The sequence below is a fragment of the Capsicum annuum genome, unplaced genomic scaffold, assembly GCF_002878395.1.
Source record: "Capsicum annuum cultivar UCD-10X-F1 unplaced genomic scaffold, UCD10Xv1.1 ctg78695, whole genome shotgun sequence".
NCBI classification, from domain to species: domain Eukaryota; kingdom Viridiplantae; phylum Streptophyta; class Magnoliopsida; order Solanales; family Solanaceae; genus Capsicum; species Capsicum annuum.
In genome coordinates, this window is record NW_025889208.1 from 121,434 (window position 1) to 149,332 (window position 27,899).

Here is a 27,899-nt window from a genome sequence, read left to right on the forward strand (position 1 = left end):
AGCGTCGTAATTTATTTAAAAATAATAATAGTTATTTTTTTCAAAAGCGACTTACTTCATCAATTTTAAAAAAAAAAAATTATTTTTATTAAAAGCGACTGACAGCGTCACTATAATTTTTATTTTCTGAAATATTAATTCTAGAAAAGCGACGCCATCCGTCGCAATTTGTAGTTATTTTAATTTTCTCCAATTTTTAAAAAAGCGACGGACAACGTCGCTTTTGTGAAAATAAAATACGTAAAAAATAATGTTTTGAAAAGCGACATTGGCCGTCGATATTTGATATTTTTAATTTAATAATAAATAAATAATTTTTATATTTTAAAAAATTAAATTAAGTACATATATTTTTAAAAAGCGACAACCAACGTCGACGTTGGCCGTCGGAATAAATTCAACTTTTTAGTCCACTGTGTTAAGGCAAAAGACCTATTATTTTCTTTTTCTCACTCTCTTCATTTCTTTCTCTCTAGCACCGCTTGTTTCTCTCTCTCTTCCTTCCTTTCTCTCTTTCTCTCTTGCAACGCTATTAGTGACACTTCGAGATTGTCATCGACGAGTTCGCTATCAGTGATATTCACACTTTAAGGTATGTTCAACTTTCATTCAACTCTCACTATGTGCTGTCATTGTTTGTCATGATCTAGGAAGTTAGTGAGATCAATTGAAGGCTATGATTCACAACAGTAGGTTTAATAATGGCCTCTTGTATTTTGTTTAAGACTAGAGTACCTAAATATGAAGTGTAAAAACCAAAAAAAACTCATCCTGCTATCTCAAACTCCTATCTCTCTCACACACTCTCTCTCTAAATCTAGCTCCACTTTAAATTTGAGATAATGTTCTCATATATTTACTAATATTTGCTTGCATTTGACTATTAGGGTTAAATCTGTAAATCCCTCTCATTTCTTTGAGGATTTGTGTTACTTTAGTTGGTTTTTTAGTGATTTTAATTGAAGTTGTAGATGAATCTCTAAGCTTTTAGTTGTTTATGTTAGTGATTGGAGTTGGAGCTCATAAATCTTGAAGTTCTTCAATAGGTTTGATCTGTTAAGGTTATGCCATTTTTGCTCTTTAAGTTTTGAGGTAAGTGAAATTATCTAATTCTGTTCATTGCTCTTAAACCCAAGACTTCCTTCTATCCCCATTTTATTTTTTTCGTTGTAGGTCACATTTCAGCTCCTTTTACTAAAGATTTTAATATTTTTCTTTTATTTGTTTCTCTATTTCAATGTGAATCCAACTAATTGGTTCCTCTTATTTATAAATTTGATTTTCTCTCAGCTAAATGGCTTGACTAATTTCCACTTTTTGAAGTATAGTAGTTGGATAAAAAGGGGTTTTCAATACCTAATTTTGAAAGGATTTTAATGTTTCAATGAAAGTAGCTTTATTGTAGGTACTCAAATTGTGCTTAGTCAAAAGTGTCTAGCAGCTTACTTATTCAACAAAATATCGATGTTTGTGACAAGTAGGCTTGTTCTATTTCTCTTCTTTATGGAAAGAATTAGACACTATTAATCAAATTAGTTAATAAGTTCATGCCTTAAAAGTAAAAGAAAGTAATAAAAGCAAATAATGCAGAGAAGATCAACTTAAGTTTGGATAACTTATCTTTCACAGTTTAATGAATTCAAAATAAAAAAACTCAGAACTTTATTCAGAAACACCTTATTCCAAGACTTGAATAAACATTTTTCTTCTCTTTCAATTTTTTTCGTAAATAAGTTGTTTGAACTTTAGTTAGAAAGATTTGTGATTTACATCAAGTTTGAAACTTTTTTGCTATCTTGGCCACTGTGTTTCTGGACTCTTGTCTTTAGTTAAAAAAAATATATAGCACAATCGAAATGAGACTTTGGTATTCATATCACTCCATTGTGGAAAGTACGGGGATATTAAGCGAGAAGTAACATTGACTATAAGTTTCCAAATAATGATGAGAGATATCATTTGTAAGTTTTTCTTTTAAGAGCCCAATAGTTCTTTTTCCTATTTAGCACTAATTATTACATGATCTTAAAGAAATAAATTAAATCCAAACTCTCTTAATTTTGGTGTAAGATCAGTGTTGCACTTCTGAATATCAGTTGATCTATTGATCTTTCTAAGTTATGATGAAATGTGAAGTTAATGATCTGTGACTTGAAAATGCTTAAGTGTTGCTACTTCAAATGTGAAGTTAACGACTTGAAAAAACTTATGTGTAGTTAGTTGAAATTGTAACTTTGTGACTTAAACATGATTAAGTGTAGCTACTTGAAATGTGAAGTCAATGAGTTGAAAATGCTTTAGTTACTTGAAATTGTGACATTATGACTTGAAAATGGTTAAGCATAGCTTCTTGAAATGTGAAGTTAGTGACTTGAAAATGCTCAAATGTAGTTACTACTAATTGTGAACTTGTGACTTGAAAATGCTTAAGTGTTGCTACTTAAAATGTGAAGTTAATGACTTGAAAAAGGTTAAGCGTATCTACTTGAAAATGATTTAAGTGTATTCACTTGATATCTGAACTAATGACTTGATTTTTATATGTTTTAATGTAAAGTTGCATATTATTGAATATCTATATTTTTATAGATAGATCATCGTCTGTGGATGTATGATATGGATTATGAAAATGTTGGTGGTTTAAAACCCCAATATCTTGATGGCGTTAGAGGTTTTATCGATCATGCAATGTCACTAGATCTATTTCAAGAAAATGGAGTGGTTAGGTGTCCTTGTAGTTCATGTAGGTGCTTGAAGTTTTTTCAACCAGATATAGTGATGACTCATCTCTATCGTAATGGATTTAAGCCAAGATACTTTGTGTGGATTGATCATGGAGAAAGAGATGGTTTGAATGGTATATTTTATAATTCGTTGCCTGTGGATGAATATGACATGCTTGTACATGGTCGACACGCTAGGATTCAACATGCTAGAGTTCAACATAGGGTGCAACAGGATAGAGTACAACAGAAGGATAGGATTCATCAAATGGTCAATGATGCTTTTGGTATTGGGGATGGGATTGAACCCGAACAGAATTTAGAAGAAGATCCCAATGAAGAAGAAAGAGGTTTCTATCAACAATTAGAAGAGGCTAGTCACCCACTATGTGAAGGCAGTCTGCATTCTGCTTTATCTGTTGTAGTTAGATTACTGAATATCAAATCTGTTTGGAATGTTGCTCAAGTTGCTATGGACTCTATGGTTGGTCTTTTGGGTGAACTAGTAAATTCAGAATTGAACATACCTCAGAATTTTTATCAAGCAAAGAAATTGATTTCCAAGTTGGGATTGTCATATAATAGAATCCATTATTGTATAAATGGTTGTATGTTGTTCTATAATGATGATGTTGAATTAGAAAATTGTAAGTTTTGTGGACATGCTCGTTATAAGCGGACTCCCGGTGGAAAGATAGTTTCTATTAAGGCGATGCACTATTTACCTAGTTTCTATTAAGGCGATGCACTATTTACCTCTTATACCTAGGCTAAAAAGGTTGTATGCTTTGATGAGTTCTGCCCCACACATGAAATGGCACCATGAAAATAGGGGGCCACCAGGTGTCTTGTCTCATCCATCAGATGGAGAAGCTTGGAAGCACTTCGATAGAACTTATCCTAATTTTGCTAGTGAACCAAGAAATGTTAGATTGGAGTTGTGTGCAGATGGTTTCACACCATTCTCTAATTCTAGCACACCTTATTCTTATTGGCCTGTATTTATTACTCCATATTATGTTCCTCCTGAAATGTGCATGACAAGTCCCCACATATTTCTAAGTTGTATTATTCCAAGTCCCCGCAATCCAAAAAGTTTGATCGATGTGTATCTCCAACCATTGATAGATAAATTACTACAATTATGGCATGAAGGTGTAGTGACATATGATATATCAACTAAGCAGAATTTTGTTATGCGTGCCAATTTAATGTGGACTATTAGTGATTTTCCTGCATATGGGATGTTGTCTGGTTGGATGACTGCTGGAAAGTTAGCTTGCCCATATCGCATGAAAAATAGCAAAGCAGTCACTTTAAAATATGGTCGAAAAAATTCTTGGTTTGATTATCATCGCCAGTTCTTACCCATGGACCACGAGTTTAGGAGGATGAAAAATGCGTTTAGAAAGAATAAGATTAAGAATGATCCGCCACCTCCACTTTCTAGACTTCCTGGATATGGCGTTGAACATAATTGGACCAAACAAAGCATATTTTGGGAGTTGCCTTATTGGGAGACAATAAACTAAGACATAATCTTGATCCAATGCACACTGAAAAAAATTATTTTGATAATTTATTTAACACAATCATGGATGTTAAGGGCAAGACAAAAGATAATTCAAAAGCTAGAATAGATATAAAGGAGTATTGCAAGAGGAAGGAATTGTGGTTGAAGGAAAAAGAATATGGTAAATTGTTTAAGCCCAAGGCTAGTTTTTCATTCACCTTAGATGAGAAACGGGAAATATGTGAGTGGGTTAAGAATTTGAGGATGCCCGAGGGGTATGCTTCGAATTTAGGAAAACGAGCGAATATGGAAGAAGGGAAGTTGATTGGAATGAAAAGTCATGATTGCCACGTTTTTATGGAAACCTTGATTCCTATCGCATTTAGCCACCTTCCCGAGAGGATATGGAAACCAATCACAGAGATAAGTTTGTTCTTTAAAGATTTATGTTCAGGAAAGTTGTTGGAGAGTAGCTTAGACAGAATGGAGCAGAATATTCCTGTCATCACTACGAAGTTGTAGAAGATATTTTCATGTGGCTTTTTTGATATGATGGAGAATCTTCCAATCCTCGTAGAAGAGGCACGTCTTGGAGGCTCAGTTCAAATGAGGTGGATGTATCCTGGAGAGAGGTAAATTTTTTAAAATTAATTCCATCATTTTCTTAAAAATAAATTCTTTTATCTACCTAAGATAATATTATGCAGGAAAATTGGTGAGTGTAAACAATCTATTAAGCAAAGGGGAAAGATTGAAGGTTCGATTTGTGAAGCTTATCTTGCAAAAGAAATTGCTTATTTTTGTTCGTACTACTTTGGGGATGAACTGCCATGTAAGAGAAATAGGTCCAATCGTAATGATGAAGGTGATGGTGATCCTATGTTTCCACCTATATCAATTTTTAACAATTCGGGTAAAGGGTCTAAAAGTCATTGTACGCGAGCCTTCACTAGTATGGAAAGAAAATCTATTGTAACACATGTTTTGCTCAATTGTCCAGAGATTCAACCATATCTTGAGTAAGTGTTAATGATGTTATCGAATTATATTAATTTGTTAAGGATACTTCACTAATAAAAAAATCTTAATGATGTACACTTGACAGTTTATTCATTGGGAAATGGGGTAATGATGCCATATATACGAGGTTTTCCAATTGGCTGAAAGAATATGTAAGTACAAAAGATCATATATGTATTTACTAAAATTTTATATAGGTCATTTAATAAAATTTTATATAGGTCATTTAATAACATAGTACCATTGAACATTTGCCATTGGTGAGAGATATTATATTTGGTCCTGCAACTCAAATTCGAACAATGAATAAATATTGTGTGAACGGTTTCAAGTTTCAAACCGAGAAAGTTGTATAAGAAAACTAATAACAGCGGCGTGTGTGTTGAAGGTGATGTCGATGGTAATGGTCAAATCGTTGAATATTTTGGTGTCATACAAAAGATATTAGAAATCAGGTACCCTGGTTGGCCAAAAAAGAAGAAAATTCTATTTCGGTGCAAGTGGTTTGATCCATCACAACCAGGGTGAATCAACAGCATAATATAATTGAAGTGAAGCACACGAGGCAATATAATCTCTATGATCCCTTTATCATTGCACAAAATGCTAGGCAAGCATATTATGCTACATATCCATTGCGCAGAAATAAAGCCAATTGGTGGGTGGTTATAAAGAGTAAGCCTGGGGGAGAATTGAGATTGAGAATGTATTAGATGTGGCATACCAGAACGAAGTCGCAGTTGTTGATCAAATAGTGGATGATAAGTTGGAAAACAATCTAGAACATCCTCAACGCATATTAGAAGAAGTTTCTGATGATGGGATCATTGACATTTCAAATACTGCGGAAGAAATAAATGAGGGAAATGAATCATTCTGGGAGGATGAATGGGACCATGAAAATGAAACAACGGATGAGGAAGAATGGGAAAATGATGGAAATGAAACAAGCGATGAGGAAGATTGAGAGAATATAGATAGGATTGTTAGTTTTTTTATTACCACTACTTATTTGTTAATACTTATAATTTTTTTATGTATTCTAATGATGCAACTAAGAACGGGGTTCTTGCTAATTTGGTTGTTGTCTAAGTTTATATTTTAATTGTTGTGTTTTGATAATAATTATTTGTGGTATCAATTTGTGGATTGTTTCTTGGATCTTAAAGAAGCCCTCTATTGCACAAGTAAATTACAACAACAAAAACATCAAGTTAAGTACGATTGGTCTGAGGTGAGATCCTTTAATTTCTTGAGCCTCTCTACTCTTTCACAAGTATTAATTGAATGCTTAACTTTAGATGGACAAGAAAAATGTTGAGTGGCTGAGGCATCTGAACATATATGTTCTGTACCAGCAATCAGAACATATGGGTTTTGTACCAGCAATTAGGCATTATATTCAGAAAAAAACTGGGTGTTTTCTATTACTTTAAAAAATCTGAAATTATTATTTCTGCAGTAGTCTTATCAGAAGTAGGTAGTTTAATGTAATCTTGCATACAGATGGCATCCGGTGATAGCGGTGATCAGCTTGGTTCTGATAAGAATTTGAAGTCAACTGCTAAAAAGAAATCTAGGACGCCAATAAATCCTAATGATATTCCTGCCACAAATGCACACCTCTTCATCAGAGAGGTCTTATGTCCCATTTGGCACTGGTAATCCTGTAGATTATCATGGTCCCAGAAAGCAGCGACAGGTGTGCACTTCTTATGCTCCACAGACTTTCAGGTCTCCTACAGCTATAAGGACTTCGAGATTTTCATCTGGTACTCCATCCCCTCGCGATTCATCCCCCCACCTCTCAGGATTGCGACTGAGAAACAGCTCTGACTCCGATACGCAGACATCTTCCCCCCCACACACCCCCACCCCCATTTAGTGAACCTTTGGTATTCCCGAGAGTAGCATCTGCATCTGGATCTGCACCTCCACCTCAACCTATAGCAGATGATACTGATGCACATTTGATTGGTCTAGTTAATTGAGATAAGGACAGGCTTGGTAGAGTCTTCATCGAGCCTGATGGATCTAAGTAAGTTTATTTTTTCATTAATAAAATATTCATGATTACATATTTATTTTGTTCTTTACAGGTGGCATCCCGCATCAAAAGAAGTTAATAAGGCAGTGAAGGAGAGTGTTAGAAGGCTTTTTACACAACCTTGGCACAGTTGGTCGGAGATTCCAGAAGACCATAGACAAGCAATGTTTGAAGAGTTCAAGGTCTAGTACATTTAATTTTTATTTAGTTAACTTTAATAGTAATATATATTTGTATGTATATATATATCATATAACGTTACTCAATTGATTTTCAGACAATGTGTACTTGGTTAGAAAAGTACAATAGAGCTATATGCACTACTTTTGAGAGGAATGCTGGTACAAGACTACGCAATTGGCTTGAATGTGTTAGGCGTACAGGCAATGTTGCACAATGGCTTCTCAAAGAGGTATATGATGATTTGTGTATTTATACGGATACTCCTGAATATAAGGCACTCAGTGAGCAAAATAAGAAAGTTAGAACCAGTTTAAAGGGTGGCTCATTGCATACCGGAGGTGCAAAGAGTGTCAGCGTCATAGTTCAAGAAATGGTAAGTAGAAATCTTAGGTTTTAATTTAGGCGTTTATATAAAGTTCATTAAATACTACTTGATTACGCGTATTTACCTTGTGTTTACAGAAAAAGGAGTTGGGTCGCGAATCAACTCAACTTGAGATCTCCAGACGAACTCATCTCGTGAAAAAGACGAATGAGTCAGACCCAGATGTGTGGGTTGAGCCCAGGGCTGAAAATGCCAATGTAAGACTTACATTTATATTTTACTTTGTTATACTTATATCTCTCCCTTATAATTTCTTATATTGTATTGCGTCTAAATTCAAGTTCTTTATATATTTTTGGGACTATACTGAGTTTATTGTTGTTGTGAAAAGACCATGGAGACTATTTTGTTAGTAATGTTATTAATAATTGAACATTGACACTTGTATGAGATTTGTTTATAGTAGTTCAGTCACAACTACATTAGAAGCACCAAGTTGGTATGTTAAGCTACAATGACTGGAAATTTGAAGCTCAATTGATGAACCTCTTTAATGTCATTGCCAAGTCCTTCGAGGTGTCATTTTCCAACTCCTTAATTATTAATGCCACTCCTCTAATCTTGGTAAACGTATATGAACTGCTACTCATATTTTTGCAACGTTCTATTACCTATCTGGATTTACGTTCTGATGCTAATTATAATTGCCAAATTAAATTGTTCAAATGACATGATTAATTTTTTTATAGATTTTAAGGATATATATTTAGTGGTTATCATTGATGTGCCCATATTTCATTACTAAGTCATTTGCATGCTATATATTTCAACAATTTATAAGATTCAGGAATTAAGTGTTTCCATAGTTTTCTTGTATATTTTATTATATTGTAAATGTCACATTATAGGCCAGTTGTTTACATGTTTAATGCATAGAATTCTACTTTCTTTTTAGTTATCTATAGATTATAGTCTTTATGGATTATTTACCTACAGGTCACCCAATTTGGTTGTATTTGTTTAAGTAGTATATGTCAATGACTCATGGATCACCTATTTAGATATTCGTAAGTTTACTTTTACATATTATATGTGTTTACATTCTTGTAAGTTTTATCTAACTCAAGTGGATTTCCATTTAGATGGTTTGTAGATAGAGTGCTTGACAAGTGCTCATTATGAGTATTGTAGAGTTCGAATTATCGAGTAAAAATTTGAGAATGATGTATGATCTTGTCCTTCATTTTAGTAATTTCTACAATATAGTTGGCAGGGTGCATCTATTGATTTTTTCATCATCTCAAACTCACAAATGAAGACGTCAATATGGATTCATTGGATTCATTAGCAAACAAGAAATTATTGGTTCTATTGACAACACCAACAATTTGAAAGTTAGGAGCTTAAAGAAGGTGGTGGACTTATTTGCTACATACCTCTTAAGAATCATATTTCTCTAAAGTTTGTTTTATATTGATCAAAACCTTTGTTAGCTTCTGTTGGTTTCATCATTTTACTCTATTATTTTCAGAAAGTGGTGGTACTGCTTCTATTAGACTATTCCATCCCTATATAGTATCCACCAAGGTGTCTGACATTAGCAATAATATGTGCATTTATGTGTGCGCCCAAATTTTCTCACCTACAATCTACGTACTTCTCTAGTTTTAGAAACCATGTTTTAGGTGCATTTATATCTGCATGCTCTTACATCGCAATTAAGTTACTTATATCCTACTAGTAAAATTTACTGATGTGTCTTTTTTAATATGCAGAATGAATATATACGCTATTTGTCTGAGTTTGGTTCAACCCAGCCTACACAGGAAGAATCAAATCAAATTTGGATCGAAAAAGTGGCAGGAGGAAAAAAAGAAGGGGAAAACCTATGGGTTTGGTTCTCGAAATAATTTACGACGTCTTTGTGCTGGATGGGTTGGTATTGGTTCCTCGCGCCAGGCTGAGGCGATTGATGGTGTTCAGCTTGCTGCTATGTCGCAACAGGTTATAGATCTTTCACGTGCCTTCGCACAATTCGTTGCTCAAAATGAAGTCATGAGCAAGACTGTCGAGCAACTCAAGAAACAAATGATTTGCATGAGTCGTCGTCGTCACCATTCTCCATCTCCCGATTCAAGTAGCAAAGAAGAAACAGAAAGTGATAGTTTGTTGACACTGCTCCTTAGTGTTATTTGGATTTTAGACTTTTTTTAGATATTAATTCTTGAACTTAACTTTTAACTTTTAAATTAAAAAGCTTAAAGACTTGAGTGTTTTAGATGTTTTTGAATATTGGATAAGTTTTTTGGATGTTGTTGAAGCATTGATGATTTAAATGACTTAAATGTTTTGATGAGTAGTTTGTTGTATGATTCGTAATGTGTGTTGCATAGTGTTCTATCTAACAAATTGTATTTTATATATGGCAGGTGGGATGCAAAAAATTAAAAAGTGCAGAAAAGCGACGGATCGGGTCCCTTTTGTTCGTCGTTTTTTTAAAATACATTTCCAAAAAAGCAACGCTTTGCGTCATTTTTTCAATCAGTAATTTAAAAAAAAGACGATGGCCGTCACTTTTTTAGTCATTATGAAGAACAAAAAACGATGACCGCCGTCGCTTTTATATTTATTATGAAGAACAAAAAGCGACGACCAATGTCGCTTTTTAATTCATTACAAAAAAAGAAAGCAACAACCAACGTCGTTTTTTCATTCAGTATGAAGAACATAAAGCGATGATCAACGTCGCTTTTTTCAAAAAAAAAAATTCAAATTACGACGGATCGTGTAAATTTTTCTAAAAAAATAAAGTGACGTTGTCCGTCACTTTTTGTTCATCATGTGTTCTTCACTAAGAACAAAATGCGACGCACAGCGTCGTTTTTTCTAAAAAAAACCTAAAAAGTTATTTTTTCTAAAAGCGACATGGTCCATTGTAATAAAAGCGACGCAGGCCGTCGTTTTCAAAAAAAGGACCCTTTTTTTTACGCAAAATAAAGCGACGCCTTTCCGTCGCTTTTGGACTAAAAAGCGACGCAGGCCGTCGCTTTTAGCCGTCGGTTTTTGGCCTTTTTTTAGTAGTGACTTGAGGATTGTTTTTAAGCTTGCTCACTTTTGTAACATGACCTGCTTGTTTGCAATTTCCACAGATTGCATCAGGTCTCCACCAACAAAAATTCTCCAAGTGAGTTTTCTTTTTGCAGTGTCTGCAAAGAGGATAATTACCTTTTCCTTTTTTGTTTTGTGCATAAAAAGCACTCTCAATAACATTGTCTTGTCTGAAGGCTCTTCTTTGCTCTTGTGCTTGAAGAGCACTTATTAGTTCTTCAATAGAGATAGTAGAGAGATCTTTAGACTCTTCCAAAGATGAGATTTTAGACTCGAATCTCTCCGGAATTGTCACAAGAATTATTTCTACAACTCTTTCATCTTTAAAATCCTCACCAAGCAACCTGATTTTACTGACAAGCAAAGAAATCTTGTCAGAATACTTGGCAATAGTTTCATCCTCTTGCATCCTAAGAGATTCAAAATTCCTTTTCAAATTCAAAATTTGCATTTGTCTAACTCGATCACTTCCTTGATATTCCCTTTTTAGTTTTTCCCAAGCTTTATTTGTTGTCTCACAAGCAATAATTTTAGAAAATATCGTATCCGCAACTGAATTTTGAATTACAATTTTGGCTTTGAATTTTTTTAGCTTTTCATCTTAATGAGATTTAATCTGAGCAACAGTAGGATTTTCAGGGAGTGGTTGTAATGGTGTATCTTCCGCTACAACTTCCCACAAATCATAGGCTTGAAGATATAATTTCATTTTCACTGACCAAATTTGGTAGTTTTCGCCAGTAAATTTTTGGGGCATTCAATGAGAGACTGTTGTTTGACATACTTTTGGTTGAAAATAGCCCTACGCTTTGAAAATAAGCACAGGTTGAAAATGGTGGCCCTGACGGGTTAAAATAGGTAGCCCTTACGGGTTAAAAACGATATGGTAGCGCTTAGGAAGAATTCACTGGTCCCGAAAGATCAATGAAACTCTTGATACCACTGTTGATTTTTTTAAAAAAGAAGATGGGACAGCGAAAAAAGGGTTAAAATGACTCTCACTGGATTGAAATCTTTCAATAGCTTTCAATGAGTTTATTGAGCATTGAGGGCCTTTAAATAGCCAACATAAAACAAAAATCAGCATAATTTGAATTTCAAAATAATCTAAAATATCTTAACAACTAAAACAACCTAATCTAAAATTTAAAATTCAAACTCATCTTAATTCTAAACAACTTATTAACTAAAATTTACTGCAGTAACTAAATCAATTTTCAACAAATACTCTTTAATGAATTGATGTGTCCTTAAACTCATAGACATGTTCCAGAGAGAGATTATGTAATATGAATGGACAAGTATTTCAAGTGGTGTATTTTCAGGAATAGGCATATTAAAACGAATCACCCAAACTAAAATCCGACATTCATGATGTGTCAAATAATGAGAATGAAGCAATGACTAAAACGAATCACCCAAACTAAAATCCGACCTTCATGATGTGTCAAATTATGAGAATGAAGCAGTGACAGTTGGATGACTACCTAATGTACTTTTACGAATGAAATAAACTGTTTCCACAATTAGTAGAAGATTTATTCCAGAAATAACTCTTCAATCAAGATCCAGCACATGCTATCACCATCCTGGGACATGCTTTAATAAAGGTACAGCAGGGCATATTAACCAGTTGCTACTACGTCTTTCGTTTAAAGCCATCAAAAACAACATTCAAACGCTCAGTACTAACCAACGTCTGCTCCTTCTGAGATTAAAGGTGATGGTAATGTGAATTCATATGTAAGACCCCGTATGATCCTAGTTCATTTCAGCTTACTATTGCATGTTTTGGGGTCCAAGACTTAAAAAATTTCACTAAGTGTTAAGACTTAGTCATTTCCAAAGCCCCTCAAACTTCAATGATTTTAGTTTCGACCTTTCCCGGCTATAGAATGTTGATTTTAAGGTGGATTCATGATCAGGGATGTCAAAGGTACATCTCGGGTGAGTTTTGAAATTTTTAGACGAGGTTTAGACTGTGTTTGGATGACCAAAACAGCAAGGCATCACGATGGAGCCGTGCCTCGATGGGTAGTTGACCCAAGCTTAGGGTCGCGTCGCGTTGGGTGGCCTCCTCCAGCTTCTTAAATCCTCGTTATTAAGGGCATTTAGGTCAATTTCACCCCACCCCAAACTCGTCCATAACACGAGATTTAGGGTCCTTAGGTGCATTATTGGCCTATTTTTCACAAATCCTCTCTCAAGAACAAACCCTAGCCTCTAAAAAATTCAAGCTCAAACTTCAAGAACCTTCACGAATTCTTCGATTAAGGTATGTTAGATGTTCATTCATGGGTCCTTATCACCCATGGAGTCCAAGAACCCATTTCCAAGTTCAAAATTATGATTTTTTACGTGTTAACATGAATTATATCCATGAAATTTCATGAATTTCGATTATGTTTACAAATTATTTTGGTTGAAATTGCCCTTTATACGTTCGAATGGTGATATTCAAGTTAAATCCTTAACTCATGTTTTTAATATCGAAATTATGTGATTATTACATGATTTAACTATTCCAATGCTTTAACTCATGACCCTTATGTGTTTGATGAAATGCCTAGATAAATAGGTTTTATACAATGACTACTTATGATGTCCTCAAAGTTGTATTATGGGTCTTGTTATTGCTATCGAGTTCTGGGGGTTATGAATACCCGAAAATTTAGTTGTTTACTTACTCTCGGTATCTTCAAAATGGTTTCAGATATGTTATGAGCATTATCAGTTCAGTCAGTTATCATAATCAGTTAAACTTAAATCAGTTCAGTATTCCGAGTCAGTTCAATTGGGAGAAGGATTTAGCACCGAGCGAATACAGGGATGGTTGTTTCCCCTTCAGTTAGGCAGAATCGTTAGTAGTAGTCCCTGTATTCCAGAACTACGTAGCCAGCGTAGGATATGAGGAGTCACCCGTCAGTTTAGGCTTGGCTACCTCTCAGGGTCACCCATCAGTTTAGGCTTGGCTACCTCTCAGGGTCACCCGTCAGTTTAGGCTTGACACCCTGGCCCTTTGGGACATCAGTTTAGTGGATCCACACAACCATTGGCCTGTGACACGGTACTGACACCCTTCCAACTAGGGTCCAACTAACTCATATTATGGCATGTCGGTTAGATGATAGCTCCCACAGTCTCAGACCAGTATTCAGTACAGAGTTCAGTTTCAGGTTTGCTTGACCATAGCATACAATTACCAGTTATCAGTATTTCAGTCTTTCAGATTATAGACTTATTTCAGATTACAGATTTATGCTTGGTCTTGCATTCTCAAATTTTACAATTTTCATGCATTTATATTCAGTTACCTCATGCTATTCATTCAGTCAGTTATTATTCATGCACATGAACCCCTGCATATTAGCCTAACCTCATCTACCATACCAGTACATTTAAAGTACTGATCGCATACTCATTTCCTGCACTATGATGTTTGATATCATAGGTTCGGACGCTCAGGTTCCCGACCGTACGTAGGCATTCCGGCGCATCAACAGCATCAACAGTGGTGAGTCCTCATCTATCGAGGACATGGTTATTATTTCAGCTCATTTCAGTATTTTATTTCAGTTAGACAGTTGGAGTTAGTTGGGGCCTGTCCCATCAACTCTCTTTCAGACAGTTTTAGAGGCTTTCAAACATTTTAGACAGCCAGTCAGTTGTTGGTCTTTTCAGTCAGATTTTAAATATTTTCGCATAAGTTTCAGACTTTTGGGTTATCAGTTGCATTATTTTCAGATTTAAAACCTTAAGGCGTATTCAGTTATTCCACATGTGTATTTCATTATTATTATTTAGTGCTCACAGCAGGTACCAGTTCATGGGTTAGCTTGTGGTCTTTCGAGATCGTAAGCACTTTGTGGCATCCAGGGTATATTTTCGGGGCATTACAAGCTTGGTATTAGAGCCTAAGGTTTTATAGTTTCCTAGGGAGTTAGAAAGCCGCATTGAGTAGAGTCTTGTGCATGGGTGTGAAGCGCACCACACTCATAGGCGAGAGGCTACAAAACGTTCTAGGAAAAGTTTCCCTTCTTCCAGCATTTGTGTCGTGCGATTGAGTATGAGCTCAATTTAAACTCTCTAATTCAATCTTCCTTTCATTTACAGTGAACATGCCTCCCAGAAAGAATAACGGAAGGAGAAATGGAAATTTGCCTGCACCCCCGCCTGTTCAGGAAGATCCCTTGAACAAGTATGTCTCTCATGTAGAATTCAGAGCTGCATTCACTACTTTAGCTTACTCTGTAGCAGCTCAGAATAATCAGCAGGCTACTGTCCCAGCCGTTCTAGTGGCTGATACTGTCGCAGCTAGAATTCAGGACTTCACCCGAATGAACCCTCCTCTGTTTTTGGGATCCAAGTTTGATGAGGATCTGCAGGAGTTCCTTGACATTGTTCAGAAGGTAACTGACATTATGGGTGTGACTTCTAGTGAGAGTGCAGAGTTGGTTGCTTACCAGTTGCAGGATGTAGCTCACACTTGGTATAAGCAGTGGAAGGGGGATAGAGGCGCAGATGCAGGGCCTATAGAATGGGAGGAGTTTGCTACAGCCTTTTTAGATAGATTCTTTCCTTTGGAGTTGAGGGAAGCTAAGGTGCTGGATTTCATTAATTTGAAGCAGGGAAATATGAGTGTGAAGGAATATTCGCTTAAGTTTACTCAGCTAGCCAGGTATACTCCTCATGTGGTGGCTGATAATAGGTTTAGGATGAGCAAGTTTGTGTCTGGTGTATATGATAGTGTGGTCAAGAGTGTAGGACCACAATGTTGATTAAGGAGATGGACTTGTCTACGCTTATGGTCCATGCTCAACAGATTGAGAAGGAGAAGGTTAAGGAGAAAGAAAGCGAGAACAAGAGGGCTAGGACAGGTAGTTTCAACTTTGCTCAGCCGAGGTCAGAGAGTGGTAATCGTCCCCAATTCCGTCAGAAATCTTCAGCTAGTGCTTCTGTGCCAAAGTTCAGAAATGACAATCGGGATAGGGCGCCAAGCTCTAAGTCGCAAGGCAGTGTAAACAGTGGTTGCACAAATCCTCTTTGCTAGAAATGTGGTAGAAACCACCAGGGTGAGTGTAGAGCTAGCAGTGATGTACGCTTTGGGTATGGCAAGCCAGCCATCGGATCCGGGAATGTCGGGTAGTTGCTCAGAAGGGAAGGAATTTACGCCAATAGGGCCAGTCCCATCTATCATCAACTCCAACAGGTCACCCAAATCAGCAGGGCGCCACCTCCAGTGCCACCAGCGGTCAACGCCAGAACAGACTATATGCACTTCAGTCCTAACAGGATCAGGAAAATTCTCCTGATGTGGTTACGGGTACGTTGCAGGTCTTTCATTTACATGTATACGCTTTGTTAGACCCCGGAGCTACATTTTTTTTTGTAACTCCCTACATAGCTATTAATTTCGGTGTCAGTCCTGAGACTCTAGCAAAACCCTTCTTAGTGGCCACCCCAGTAGGTGTTTCTATTGTAGCCAGGCAGGTATACAGGAACTGTCCGGTCACAATATCCCAGAAAGTCACCTCAGTTGATCTTGAGAAATTAGAGATGACCGATTTTGATGTCATTCTCGGCATAGATTGGCTCCACTCATGCTATGCTTTAGTTGATTGTAGAAACAGAGTTGTTCATTTTCAGTTTCCGAATGAACCAGTCCTTGATGGAGGGGTAGTACTTCAACACTTAGGGGTCAACTTGTTTCGTACCTTAGAGCGAGAAAAATTATATCCAAGGAGTGTGTTCACCATCTTGTTCGAGTCAAAGACTCTAGTTCTGAGACTCCCAATCTCGAGTCAGTTTCAGTAGTAAGGGAATTTCCAGATGTGTTCACTAAAGATCTTCCCGAAGTTCCTCCCGAAAAGGAAATTGACTTCGGAATAGACCTGGGAAATTGACTTCAAAATAGACCTTCTTCCAGATACCCAATCCATATGTATTCCGCCATACAGAATGGCTCTAGCTGAACTTAAAGAGTTGAAAGAACAGTTGAAAGACCTCCTAGATAAGGGATTCATCAGGCCCAGTGTTTCCCCATAGGGCGCTCCAGTCCTTTTCGTGCGTAAGAAAGACAGTTCTCTTAAGATGTGTATCGATTACCGTCAGTTGAACAAAGTCACCATCAAGAATAAATATCCACTCCCTAGAATCGATGACTTGTTCGACCAACTTCAAGGTGCCAATTATTTCTCTAAGATAGACCTCAGATCCAGCTATCATCAGCTCAGAGCCAGAGAATGTGACATTTCGAAAACAACTTTCAGAACTCTGTATGGTTACTTCAAATTTCTAGTCATGTTCTTTGGACTAACGAATGCTCCAGCAGCTTTCATGGACTTGATGAACAAGTGTTCAAATAGTACTCGGACATGTTCGTCATAGTCTTCATTGATGACATTCTCGTCTATTCCCATAGTGAAAATGATCATGCAAATCATCTCAGAATTGTATTACAGACTCTTAGAGCCCATCAGTTATTTGCCAAATTCAGTAAGTGCGAATTTTGGCTAAGATCAGTAGCTTTCCTCGGCCATATTGTTTTCGGTGATGGCATTAGAGTTGACCCTCAAAAGACCGAAGCAGTGAGAAACTGGCCCAGACCCATTTCTCCGTCAGACATTAGGATTTTCGTCTATTGCATCCCCATGTCTAGATTGACTCAGAAGAAAGTCAAGTTTCGATGGTCAGATTCTTGTGAGAAGAGTTTTCAGGAGTTGAAGACTCGACTTACCTCAGCCCTAGTTTTGACGTTGCTAGACGGTTCAGAGGGATTTATTGTTTACAGTGATGCTTCCAAAGTTGGTCTTGGTTGTGTGTTGATGCAGAAAGGTAAGGTCATAGCCTATGCTTCTAGACAGCTTAAACACCATGAGAAGAATTACCCTACCCATGATCTTGAGTTGGCGGTTGTTGTCTTTGCCTTGAAAATTTGGAGGCATTATCTCTATGGGGTGCATGTTGATGTGTTCACGAACCACAAAAGCTTGCAGTGTGTGTTTTCATAGAAAGATTTGAAACTTCGTCAGAGAAGATAGTTGGAGTTGTTAAAAGATTATGATATGAGCGTTTTGTATCACCCGGGCAAGGCCAATGTAGTAGCAGATGCCCTTAGTAGACTGTCTATGGGTAGTGTTGCTCATGTTGAGGATGATAAAAAAAGTTAATCGGGGAAGTTCATCAGCTTGCTAGATTAGCAGTTCATTTGGTTGATTCAGCTGAGGGTAATGCTTGGGTTCAGAGTAGTTCGGAATCGCCTTTGGTTGCCGAAGTAAAGGAGAAGCAAGATAGAGATCCTAGTTTAGTTAAGCTGAAAGAATCAGCAAGAGATCATAAAGTTGAGGTTTTCTACCAAGGGGAAGATAGTGTGTTGTATTGTCAGGGTAGACTGTGTGTTCCGTGTGTTGATGATTTGAGGCAATGGATTCTTGCAAAAGCGCATGGTATGCGTTATTCTATTCATCCAGGGGCCACTAAGATGTACCGTGATTTGCGAAAAATCTATTGGTGGAGTGGTATGAAGAAAGATATTATAGAGTTTGTTGCTCAGTGCTCTAACTGTCAGCAGGTTAACGTTGAGCACCAGAGGCCTAGTGGCACTTTGCAGGAGTTCGTCATTCCCACTTGGAAGTGGGAAGAGGTGAACATGGATTTTGTGACAGGGTTACCACGTTTGCGTCTTCAGCATGATTCGATATGGGTCATTGTAGATAGAATGACCAAATCAGCCCATTTCTTACCAGCTGAGGATTATGCGAAGCTTTATATAAAAGAGTTGGTTAGGTTGCATGGAGTCCTGTTGTCTATTATTTCAGATAGAGGTACTCAGTTTACCTCTCACTTTTGGAGAGCTTTTCAGAAGGGTCTGGGTATCCAAGTTCGTCTCAGTACAGCTTTTCACCCTCAGACAGATGGTCACGCAGAGAGGACCATTCAGACTATAGAGGATATGTTGAGAGCATGTGTTGTTGACTTTAAAGGAAGTTGGGATAACCACTTGCCTTTGATCGAGTTTGCCCACAATAACAGTTATCATTCCAGTATTTAGATGGCTCCGTTTGAGGCTCTCTATGGGAGGAGATGTAGATCTCTTATTGGGTGGTTTGAGGTAGGTGAGACTGCGTTGATAGGGCTTGATTCAGTGTTCGATGTGATGGAGAAAGTTCAGTTAATCAGGGATAGGCTTAAGACAGCCGAAAGCCGACAGAAATCCTATGCAGATGTGAGGAGGCGAGATCTTGCGTTTGAGGTTAGTGACTTGGTCCATTTGAAAATCTCTCCCATGAAGGGAGTGAAGTGATTTGGCAAGAAGGGGAAGCTTAGTACCCGATATGTTGGCCCTTACAGAATCTTGAGTTATTTTGGGAAGGTAGCGTATGAGCTGGAGTTGCCTGCAGATTTGGCATCAGTGCATCCAATATTCTATGTGTCCTTGTTAAAGAAGTGTATTGGTGACCCATCTATGGTTGTTCCTTTAGAAAGTGCAGATGTTCAGGATAGCCTTTCTTAAGGTTGATTCATGATCAGGAATGTCAAAGGTACATCTCGGGTGAGTTTCAGAATTTTTAGACGAGGTTTAGACCGTGTTTGGATGACCAAAACAGTAAGGCATCGCGATGGAGCCGCGCCGAGATGGGTAATTGACCCAGGCTTAAGGTCGCACCGCGTTGGCTGCTTGACCCAGCCAGGACTCGCGCCGCGTTAGGTGGCCTCCTCCAGCTTCTTAAATCCTCATCATTGAGGGCATTTAGGTCAATTTCCCCCACCTAAACTCATCCATAACACGAGATTTAAGGTCCCTAGGTGCATTATTTGCCCATTTTTCACAAATCCTCTCAAGAGAAAGCAATCCTCTTTCAAGAACAAGCCCTAGCATCTTCAAAATTCAAGCTCAAACTTAAAGAAATCACCAAGAACCTTCACGAATTCTTCGATTAAGGAATGTCAAATGTTCATTCATGGGTCCTTATCACCCATGGAGTCCAAGAACCCGTTTTCAAGTTCAAAGTTATGATTTTTAGGTGTTAACATGAATTATATCCATGAAATTTCATGAATTTCGATTATGTATCATGTTTACAAATTATTTTGGTTGAAATTCCCTTGATACGTTCGAATGGTGATATTCACACGTTAAATCCTTAACCCATGTATTTAATATCGAAATTGTGTGATTATTACATGATTTAACTATTCCCATGCTTTAACTCATGACCCCTATGTGTTTGATGAAATGACTAGATAAATGGGTTTTATGCAATGACTACTTATGATATTCTCAAAGTTGTATTATGGGTCTATTATTATTTTGTACAATGACTACTTATGATATTCTCAAAGTTGTACTATGGGTCTATTATTATTGTTATCAAGTCTTGGAGTTATGAATACCTGAAAACTTAGCTGTTTTCTTAGTCTCAGTATTTTCAAAATGGTTTCAGATATGTTATGAGCATTATCAGCTCAGTCAGTCATCATAATCAGTTAAACTTAAATCAGTTCAGTATTCTGAGTCAGTTCAGTTGGGAGTAGGATTTAGCACCGACCGAATACAGGGATGGCGACTTCCCCGTCAGTTAGGCAGAGTCGTTAGTAGCAGTCCTTGTATTCCAGAACTACCTAACCAGCGTAGGATATGAGGAGTCACCCGTTAGTTTAGGCTTGGCTACCTCTCAGGGTCACCCGTCAGTTTAAGCTTGATACCCTGGTCTTTCGGGATATCAGTTTAGTGGATCCACACAGCCATTGGCCCGTGACACAGTACTGATACCCTTCCAACTGGGGTCACAGGTTGGACCCCAATTAGCTCATATTAGGGCATGTCGGTTAAATGATAGCTCCCACAGTCTCAGACCAGTATTCAGTATAAAGTTCAGTTTCAGGTTTGCTTGACCATAGCATACAGTTACCAGTTTTCAGTATTTCAGATTATAGACTTATTTCAGATTACAGATTTATGCTTGGTCTTGCATTCTCAAATTTTACAGTTTTCATGCATTTATATTCAGTTACCTCATGCTATTCATTCAGTCAGTTATTATTCATGCACATGAACCCCTGCATATTAGCCTAACCTCATCTAGTATACCAGTACATTTAAAGTACTGATCGCATACTCATTTCTTGCACTATGATGTTTGATATCATAGGTTCAGACGCTCAGGTTCCCGACCGTACTTAGATATTCCAACGCATCAGCAGCATCAACAGTGGTGAGTCCTCATCTATCGAGGACATGATTGTTATTTCAGCTCATTTCAGTATTTTATTTCAGTTAGACAGTTGGAGTTAGTTGGGGCCTGTCCCATCAACCCTCTTTCAGACAATTTTAAAGGCTTTCAGACATTTTAGACAGGCAGTCAGTTGTTGATCTTTTCAGTCAGATTTTTAATATTTTCGCATAAGTTTCAGACTTTTGGGTTATCAATTGTATTATTTTCAGATTTAAAACCTTAAGGCGTATTCAGTTATTCCGCACATATGTATTTCGTTATTATTATTCAGTGATCACAGCAGGTACCAGTTCATGGTTAGCTTGTGGCCTTTCGAAGCCATAAGCACCGTGTGGCATCTAGGGTGTATTTCCGGGGAGTTACATCATGTCACTCCTAAATCACAGATACCAAGAAATGGAGCAAAGAACTGCATAAAACCAGAAGAAGTAAGAAGTTTCTCCAGCTGAAAGCAACAAGTGCAGCCAAGGTACGCAAAACTGGCTGACAGTTTGCAGTATTTTGTTTGGTGGAACATATAATAACAATGAAATAAACGCAAAACAATTAGTTTTTACCTGTTAGCGAACTTGAAGTGTGGCCTGTTGAACTGGTGATTGAGCAGCTTGTGTAACTATCTCCAGCCAAACTGGTTCCATTTATTTTTGAATCAGGACGTATAGATGACAATTTTCCTTTTGAAACAGCATAGATGGTACAAAAGCTTGGAGTACCATCTGAGATTCTTGAGGATAAGCTTTGTCCCCTAAACATTAAATAAACAGTTTAAACTTACAATTGAAAATGACAATGATGCTAGAAAGTATCCTCTCCGAAGGAGCTAACCAGTGTAGTAGTAAAAACACCTCAAGATGACACAGATTTCCAAAAAAATTGGTAAGATCTTCACCTATTTCAATTTCAATTCACTAAAACTATCTACCAAAAAGAAAAAATAACATTTCAAACTCCCGCCATGGTTTGTGTTTACATCCCATTCATAACTTACTCGTGCCCGGCAAAAAGCCATGCAAAAGGACAAATAAACCTTTACTCTTGAATATAAGAAAACTTAGGCCTTATATTACTAGTGAACTCCTTGTTGCTTCTTCAACCTAGTTAGAAGCATCACCAACTGAAGTTTTTATTTGTTTTCATATTAATGTGTCTCGTATCATTTTGAATAGCTTTATGATGTTGAATATTATCTGCTTTATACTTGACTATTGGATAATATGAACTTCTTGCATTCTTCTTTTAGTTTGACATTGTCCTAATTAACTACTGAAATTCTATAGAGTTCATCCACATAGGAAGAAGGTACTTGGATATTTTGCAAATAAGAACTGTTGGAGTCCCACATCGGTGGGTTAAAGGGTCCTTGGTCTCCTTATATGGTCTTGGGCAATCCTCCCCTCACGAGCTAGCTTTTGAGGTTGAGTTAGGCCCAAGGTCCATTTCTTTATTATGGTATCAAAGCCAGGCCCACCGAGTTTATTGTTTCCGATGTTGGACCCCCATCTTATATTGTCCATGCTCCAGATGTCCAGCCCTGGGCGTGCAGGGAGTGTTGGAGTCCTACATCGATGGGTTAAAGTGTCCTTGGTCTCCTTATATGGTCTTGGGCAATCCTCCCCTCATGAGCAAGCTTTTGAGGTTGAGTTAGGCCCAAGGTCCATTTCTTTATCAAGAACAAAACAACCATATGATCTAAGCAATCCTCCCCTCATGAGCTAGCTTTTGAGGTTAAGTTAGGCTCAAGGTCCTTTTCTTTATCAAGAACAAAACAACCATATGATCTAAGGAGATAAAATGTCAGGTTTATTTCAGAGAGGGGATCTCATAGCTCATAAGAAGTGAGTCCATATGAAGGCCCCCTATTCTAGAATCAATATTTCTCTTGATATTACAAGTCAATGACCACAAGTACATTTCTGAAGATGGCATGTATGTCAAATAAATAAACTTTTTTGTCCATATTATGTGCCATTCCTCTCTTCTGCATTGTATCTTAAGATACCCACAGGTTGTTGCATTTCTTGAGTATCGCAAATTTGCAGCGTGGCAATAAGGATTAAGGACTACATAATCTGAGTCGATAAATATATATATAAGCTCCCGCTATGCGCAAGGTTTGGGGAAGGGCCCGACCACAAGGATATAGTTGATGAAAATATATACCTTAGAAATAACTAAAATAAAAATAAAGAGATTGCCACTTGGAGTGTCGGCAATGGGCGGTAGCTTATAATAAAAATGTGAAACAGCATAAATTCTATACCTAGAAAAGATGCTACGAGATGAAGCACCTATGACAAGCTTGATGATATTATGCTTGGTGACCTCCTGTGCTATAGCTTTCACGATATCATCTGATTCAAGTTGTAAAACTTCTACTTGGACCTGCATGTATTTTGGATGATCAGTGATTTAACTTTAGGAGATTTTCCTCCTTTCTGATATTTATATGTACCTTTCGGTTAGTACATAACATCTTGTAAGGAAGAAGATTTCCACTTGTTTGCAACTCGACATCCTTCCGGAAAGCAGCAACTACATCATCCCGCACTTGTGAAATTGGAATAAAGTTTCCCACTAAAGAAAGGATAAATATAGACGTAGAAAGGATAAATATAGACGTCATAGTCCTAACATATAATAGTCGCAGGACTTAATTCTGGTTTCCATATTTTTGAGTTAATGAGCACTGATGTACAAAGAAAATTGACAGTTTTCTCATGGAAATAGCATATGAACCATGTTAGGTGAACTCATTCACAGGGCGTATTTAGGAAGTGTGTGTAAACAAGCATCTCGCAGTGGTACGTGCAGCTTCATGATAATATTAAGTGTATGCATTTTGGACTATCTGCAGAAAATACACCATAAATATCTGACACAGGTACAATGAGGCAAATGAAGGGCTCATGTGACATAGTATATGAGAAGGAAGCTCTGGTGAAGTTACTTCCTCAAGGAGCTGTTAGATGTTATTTTTTATAGTTTCCCTCCTCCTTGCCTTTTGTTTCTGAAGAAGGTCTTGTTTGAGAAGGAATCAAGACTACATCTCTTATATTGCCACAAGTTAGGGTGCATGTAGATACGAAAGGTGACATGGCATGCTCCAGCAAAAAAAGGGCCTAAAATCCCCACCATCCAAAAAGAAAAAGTACAACATATTTTCGTTGTTCCAGGATTCAGAGGCTAATTTATCAAGTATAAAGGGTGTGCAAACAAAGTTCTTTCTTATTCTTTCCTTTTCCTTTTTGAGTGGGGCTGAAGGATAGTTAAACTACAAAACTGAAATTGGCTCCACTAAACCACAGCATCAGATATTTATGAATTACTCCCTCCATTTCAATTGGTCTGTCTTGGGTTGACTTGCACGGAGTTTAAGCAAGTGAAAAAGATTTTGAATCGCCATTTTAAACGAAGATATGTCGAATTATCCTTTAACATGTCTTGTAGATGTTGAAATTAATGAGATGTCAAATTAAGGATGAAGTATTCTTTTTTAAATGAACTAAAAAAGAAAGTAGGACAAACAAATTGAAACAGACTGAGTACATAACATCTCCCTTGCAAGATAAACCGTCATAATGGATAAGGTTATCTAAAGCACTAGACTAGAAGGATATTCCATATTCTGGCCTAAACTTATATTGCATAATCACAAATATTAAACTAGAATTAGCAGCACTGCAAGCAAGTGTTCATACACCATAAATCTTTTGACTAAGTCAATATTTAAACACAATAGAGTGCAGGAAAACAACTTACTGGGGGTAGGCACACCAGTTATGCGTGGACGGACGTGTAACAGCTTGAAGCAAACCTTTCCTTCAGGAACAAATTTGTCCAAAGCCCACCTGACTACATGTTTGCTTTTTTTCTTACCATTGATAGCTACTGCAATGGTGGAAGAGTTTAATGGAGGCAGAGCACTTAGGCCTTCCACTTTTGTCACCGCTTCATCTTTTTCTTCCATAACCTAACCACGTGTTGTCGAGGCTCTATTACACAACAACAACAAACCCAGTATATTCCTACCAAGTGGGGTCTGGGGAAGGCTCTATTACACAAATGAGAAATAACTGGTTAGCACACAGATATGCGTTTACCAAACTTGGTAGCTATTAAACAGGAAATATCTTAATTATGTGTATTGTTTACACCACAACAAAGACAAAACCAAGAAGTTGAAACTCATATACATTCAGCAAAGAAATTCAGTTAACCTTAGCAATCAAGACAAACTGGAAGCAGAGAAATTAACGAGAAAAACATATCACATCAAACGATTCCATGACTGAACAAGCACGTTAATTAAATCTTTATCTTTTGGTATGCGGACTAAATTATGTTGAGATTATAATCTGTGAACTAATTTATACCACCTTGGAGATGAGATAAAATAATCTCAAATTCCATGGTTAAGTTTGAAACAAATTTTATACTGCTTTTGGTTGACGGTATAAAATTATGTATTACCGTCAATCAAATGCAACATAAATTTTATTTCCAAATTTAATTTTGGAATATTCCACTTCCCCATATCCCGCGTACCAAACGGAACTATTCTGAATACCTTTAGAAGTCATCATGTACTAACTCAATCAACACCTACACAGTTCTTGAAAATGCCTATGAATATTTTTACAAACAAAACCAGAAACAACTTAAAAAACCAGAATTTAGAGGGGAGAACAAAATCAAAACGACCCAGAATTGAGAAACCTCTCTTACCAATTCTTGGCAACTTCAAATCCTTAAAAACCATTTATGTGAAGAAAACAAGAAGAAAGAGACATGAGACGAGGGAAAATGGACATTGTATTTGTGAGTCAAAGGAAGTAAGAAAATGAAGGAAGGATACTTGGTTGGTTAATAAGTAATTTAAGGTATGAGAATTCCGCAGAAGGCATGAGATGGCCCACAACCCCCAGCATGATTTAACATTCACAACTCCTAAGCATGACTCAAATCCAGTGGCTCTGCCTAAATAAATTAGCACATCATATTTGGCACAACGACGACTTGTCAGTTCAGTCAATCCTTGACTAATCCTATTTTTTCTTTGATCCAATTATTCTGATTAATTAATAAAAGATCAATTTGGCCCTCTTGTCCGCAAGCAAAGTATCTTGGCTTTTTGTCAACCAGATCTTTAGGTGCTATCATAGTATATTTATTTCTAGCATAATATCACAAAAATATTTGAACTTTGATCAAATTTTTAATTATGTATACTAAACTTTCTTGAACCATTGTGTAACTTTCTTGAACCATTGCATATAGTGAAAGTGTTAAAAAAAAACATTATAAACTTCTTTTTTTTGTCAAATAGCCCCACAATTTTCATTATAAACCTTTATTTTATATTTATTTTCATTAAAATACTCACATAATCATATATATACACACACATTGTCATGCACATACTACCATCGGAAAACACTGATCATACACACACACTGCCATCGAAAAACGAACGCGCACACTCACATACCAGAGAACACTACACACACAGTGATACATACACACACTATCGGAGAGAATCGAAAGTGGGGAGAATTGAGAGAGGGAGAGAGACAGTGAGAAATTGAGAGAAAATAAGAGAGGAAACCAGGCCGGTCCTCAATTTCCCCATCTCATTTTCAATCAAATTCCTTTGACCAATTTGATTTACGATCACCCGAGCATCATCTCCGACCAAATTAATCAAAGTAGTAGTAAAAAAATCGTAATTGGATGAATTATGATCATTTTCTGAAGGAGCTTTTGACTTACCAACATTTCCAACATCATTTTCGATTAAAACTTGTTGAAAATTTTGAATCAAAGCCGACAAATTATCAATTTTCTTTGAATTTGTCAAATTAGAATTTTGAAATTGAAATCAGTGAAAGTTGTAATAATTGGGGATTTTGCCATAGAATTATTTCCTGTATCCCCAGCTATTAATTTGCGTTGAGAATTTGTGATTTCATCAGAACCTTGCAAGTCGCCGGAATTTTGAGCTTTTCCGACAATAAATTCCAAACTTTACTTTTTGTAAAAAATGCAAGGACGGAATGTATTAAAAATATGGGGTTACAAACCATGTTTACAAACCCAAATGTGAATGTATTAAAAACATGATTTTACAAACCATAGTGAATCGAGAAGAATGGAGAATTTTAAAATTCTAATGGAGATATTGCTGTTGTGGACCAAAATGGAGAGGAATTAATTTTAAATGGAGAAGAAAATAAAAATAGAGAAGCAAATAAATAAAAAATAATTTTAAATAAAAAATACACGTATCAATGCGAGATTGGCGCGTGTATTACATTTTCTACTCCAAAACTGAAAATAGTGTTTTGGGAGAATTAATTCTACTTTAAAAAAGTCTAGGGGGTAATAGAATCCCCTCAAAGTTTAGAATGCTCAACTAAAAATCCGATCAAAATTCTGATATTTTTGTGAGTATTATCACTTATTTCTAACCAAAACTTTCTTACCTTACCAAATGTTCACAACATTTGGTTTATCTTTGTAAGGATTACTGCACTATCAAACTTAACTCCCCTGGACGTAAAACACACTTCTAATTGGATAATTACATAAAATCACAAATCTAAAACCTTATTATCCAAAATTACTTATCATTTAAATAAATACTTAAAATTTCATATTAGACCTTATTACCCAAAATTACTTATCGTTTAAATAATTACTTAAAATTTCATATTTTATATTTTATTCCCCATACATATAAATAAAA

At 36.7% G+C, this 27,899-nt stretch overlaps 2 protein-coding genes across 8 annotated transcripts in view; one reads left to right on the forward strand and one right to left on the reverse strand.

Moving 5' to 3' along the window:
* LOC124894959 (U-box domain-containing protein 35-like) overlaps positions 1 to 26,184 on the reverse strand; it is a 30,371-nt gene extending 4,187 nt beyond the window's left edge. Inside the window, exons 1-5 of one of the 2 annotated variants that reach the window (XM_047405449.1) lie at positions 25,880 to 26,184; positions 24,914 to 25,205; positions 23,607 to 23,686; positions 23,415 to 23,536; positions 21,712 to 21,899 (exon numbers count right to left, since the gene is read on the reverse strand). In XM_047405449.1, the coding sequence (XP_047261405.1) occupies positions 21,712 to 21,899; positions 23,415 to 23,536; positions 23,607 to 23,686; positions 24,914 to 25,121 (598 nt within the window). In that variant the 5' untranslated portion in view covers positions 25,122 to 25,205; positions 25,880 to 26,184. Of the gene's footprint in view, positions 1 to 21,711; positions 21,900 to 23,414; positions 23,537 to 23,606; positions 23,729 to 24,913; positions 25,206 to 25,879 lie in introns of both variants that reach the window. The other variant, XM_047405448.1, reaches the window with a different exon arrangement.
* On the forward strand, positions 264 to 9,745 carry LOC124894960. Of its 6 annotated transcripts, XR_007051452.1 has the most exons (7): positions 264 to 592; positions 1,005 to 1,092; positions 7,356 to 7,485; positions 7,581 to 7,859; positions 7,949 to 8,068; positions 9,078 to 9,223; positions 9,587 to 9,745. XR_007051452.1 is itself a non-coding variant. In XM_047405454.1 (6 exons), the coding sequence occupies exons 3-6, from the start codon at positions 7,468 to 7,470 to the stop codon at positions 9,096 to 9,098; spliced, it is 438 nt and encodes a 145-aa protein (XP_047261410.1). In that variant the 5' UTR covers positions 264 to 592; positions 1,005 to 1,092; positions 7,356 to 7,467; the 3' UTR covers positions 9,099 to 9,745. The 6 variants fall into 6 exon arrangements, 5 of the variants coding, with proteins under 5 accessions (XP_047261410.1, XP_047261406.1, XP_047261408.1 ...); XM_047405454.1 differs by having other exon boundaries at positions 9,078 to 9,745; XM_047405450.1 differs by lacking the exon at positions 9,078 to 9,223.
* Positions 26,185 to 27,899: the final 1,715 nt, after the last annotated feature.

Bases quoted from the DNA above. Each gene is read 5' to 3' on its own strand.
- LOC124894960 (XM_047405450.1), top strand. The intron at 7,860-7,948 runs GTAAGTAGAAAT...TTGTGTTTACAG, and splicing joins GCGTCATAGTTCAAGAAATG to AAAAAGGAGTTGGGTCGCGA. The intron at 8,069-9,586 runs GTAAGACTTACA...TTTAATATGCAG, and splicing joins CCAGGGCTGAAAATGCCAAT to AATGAATATATACGCTATTT.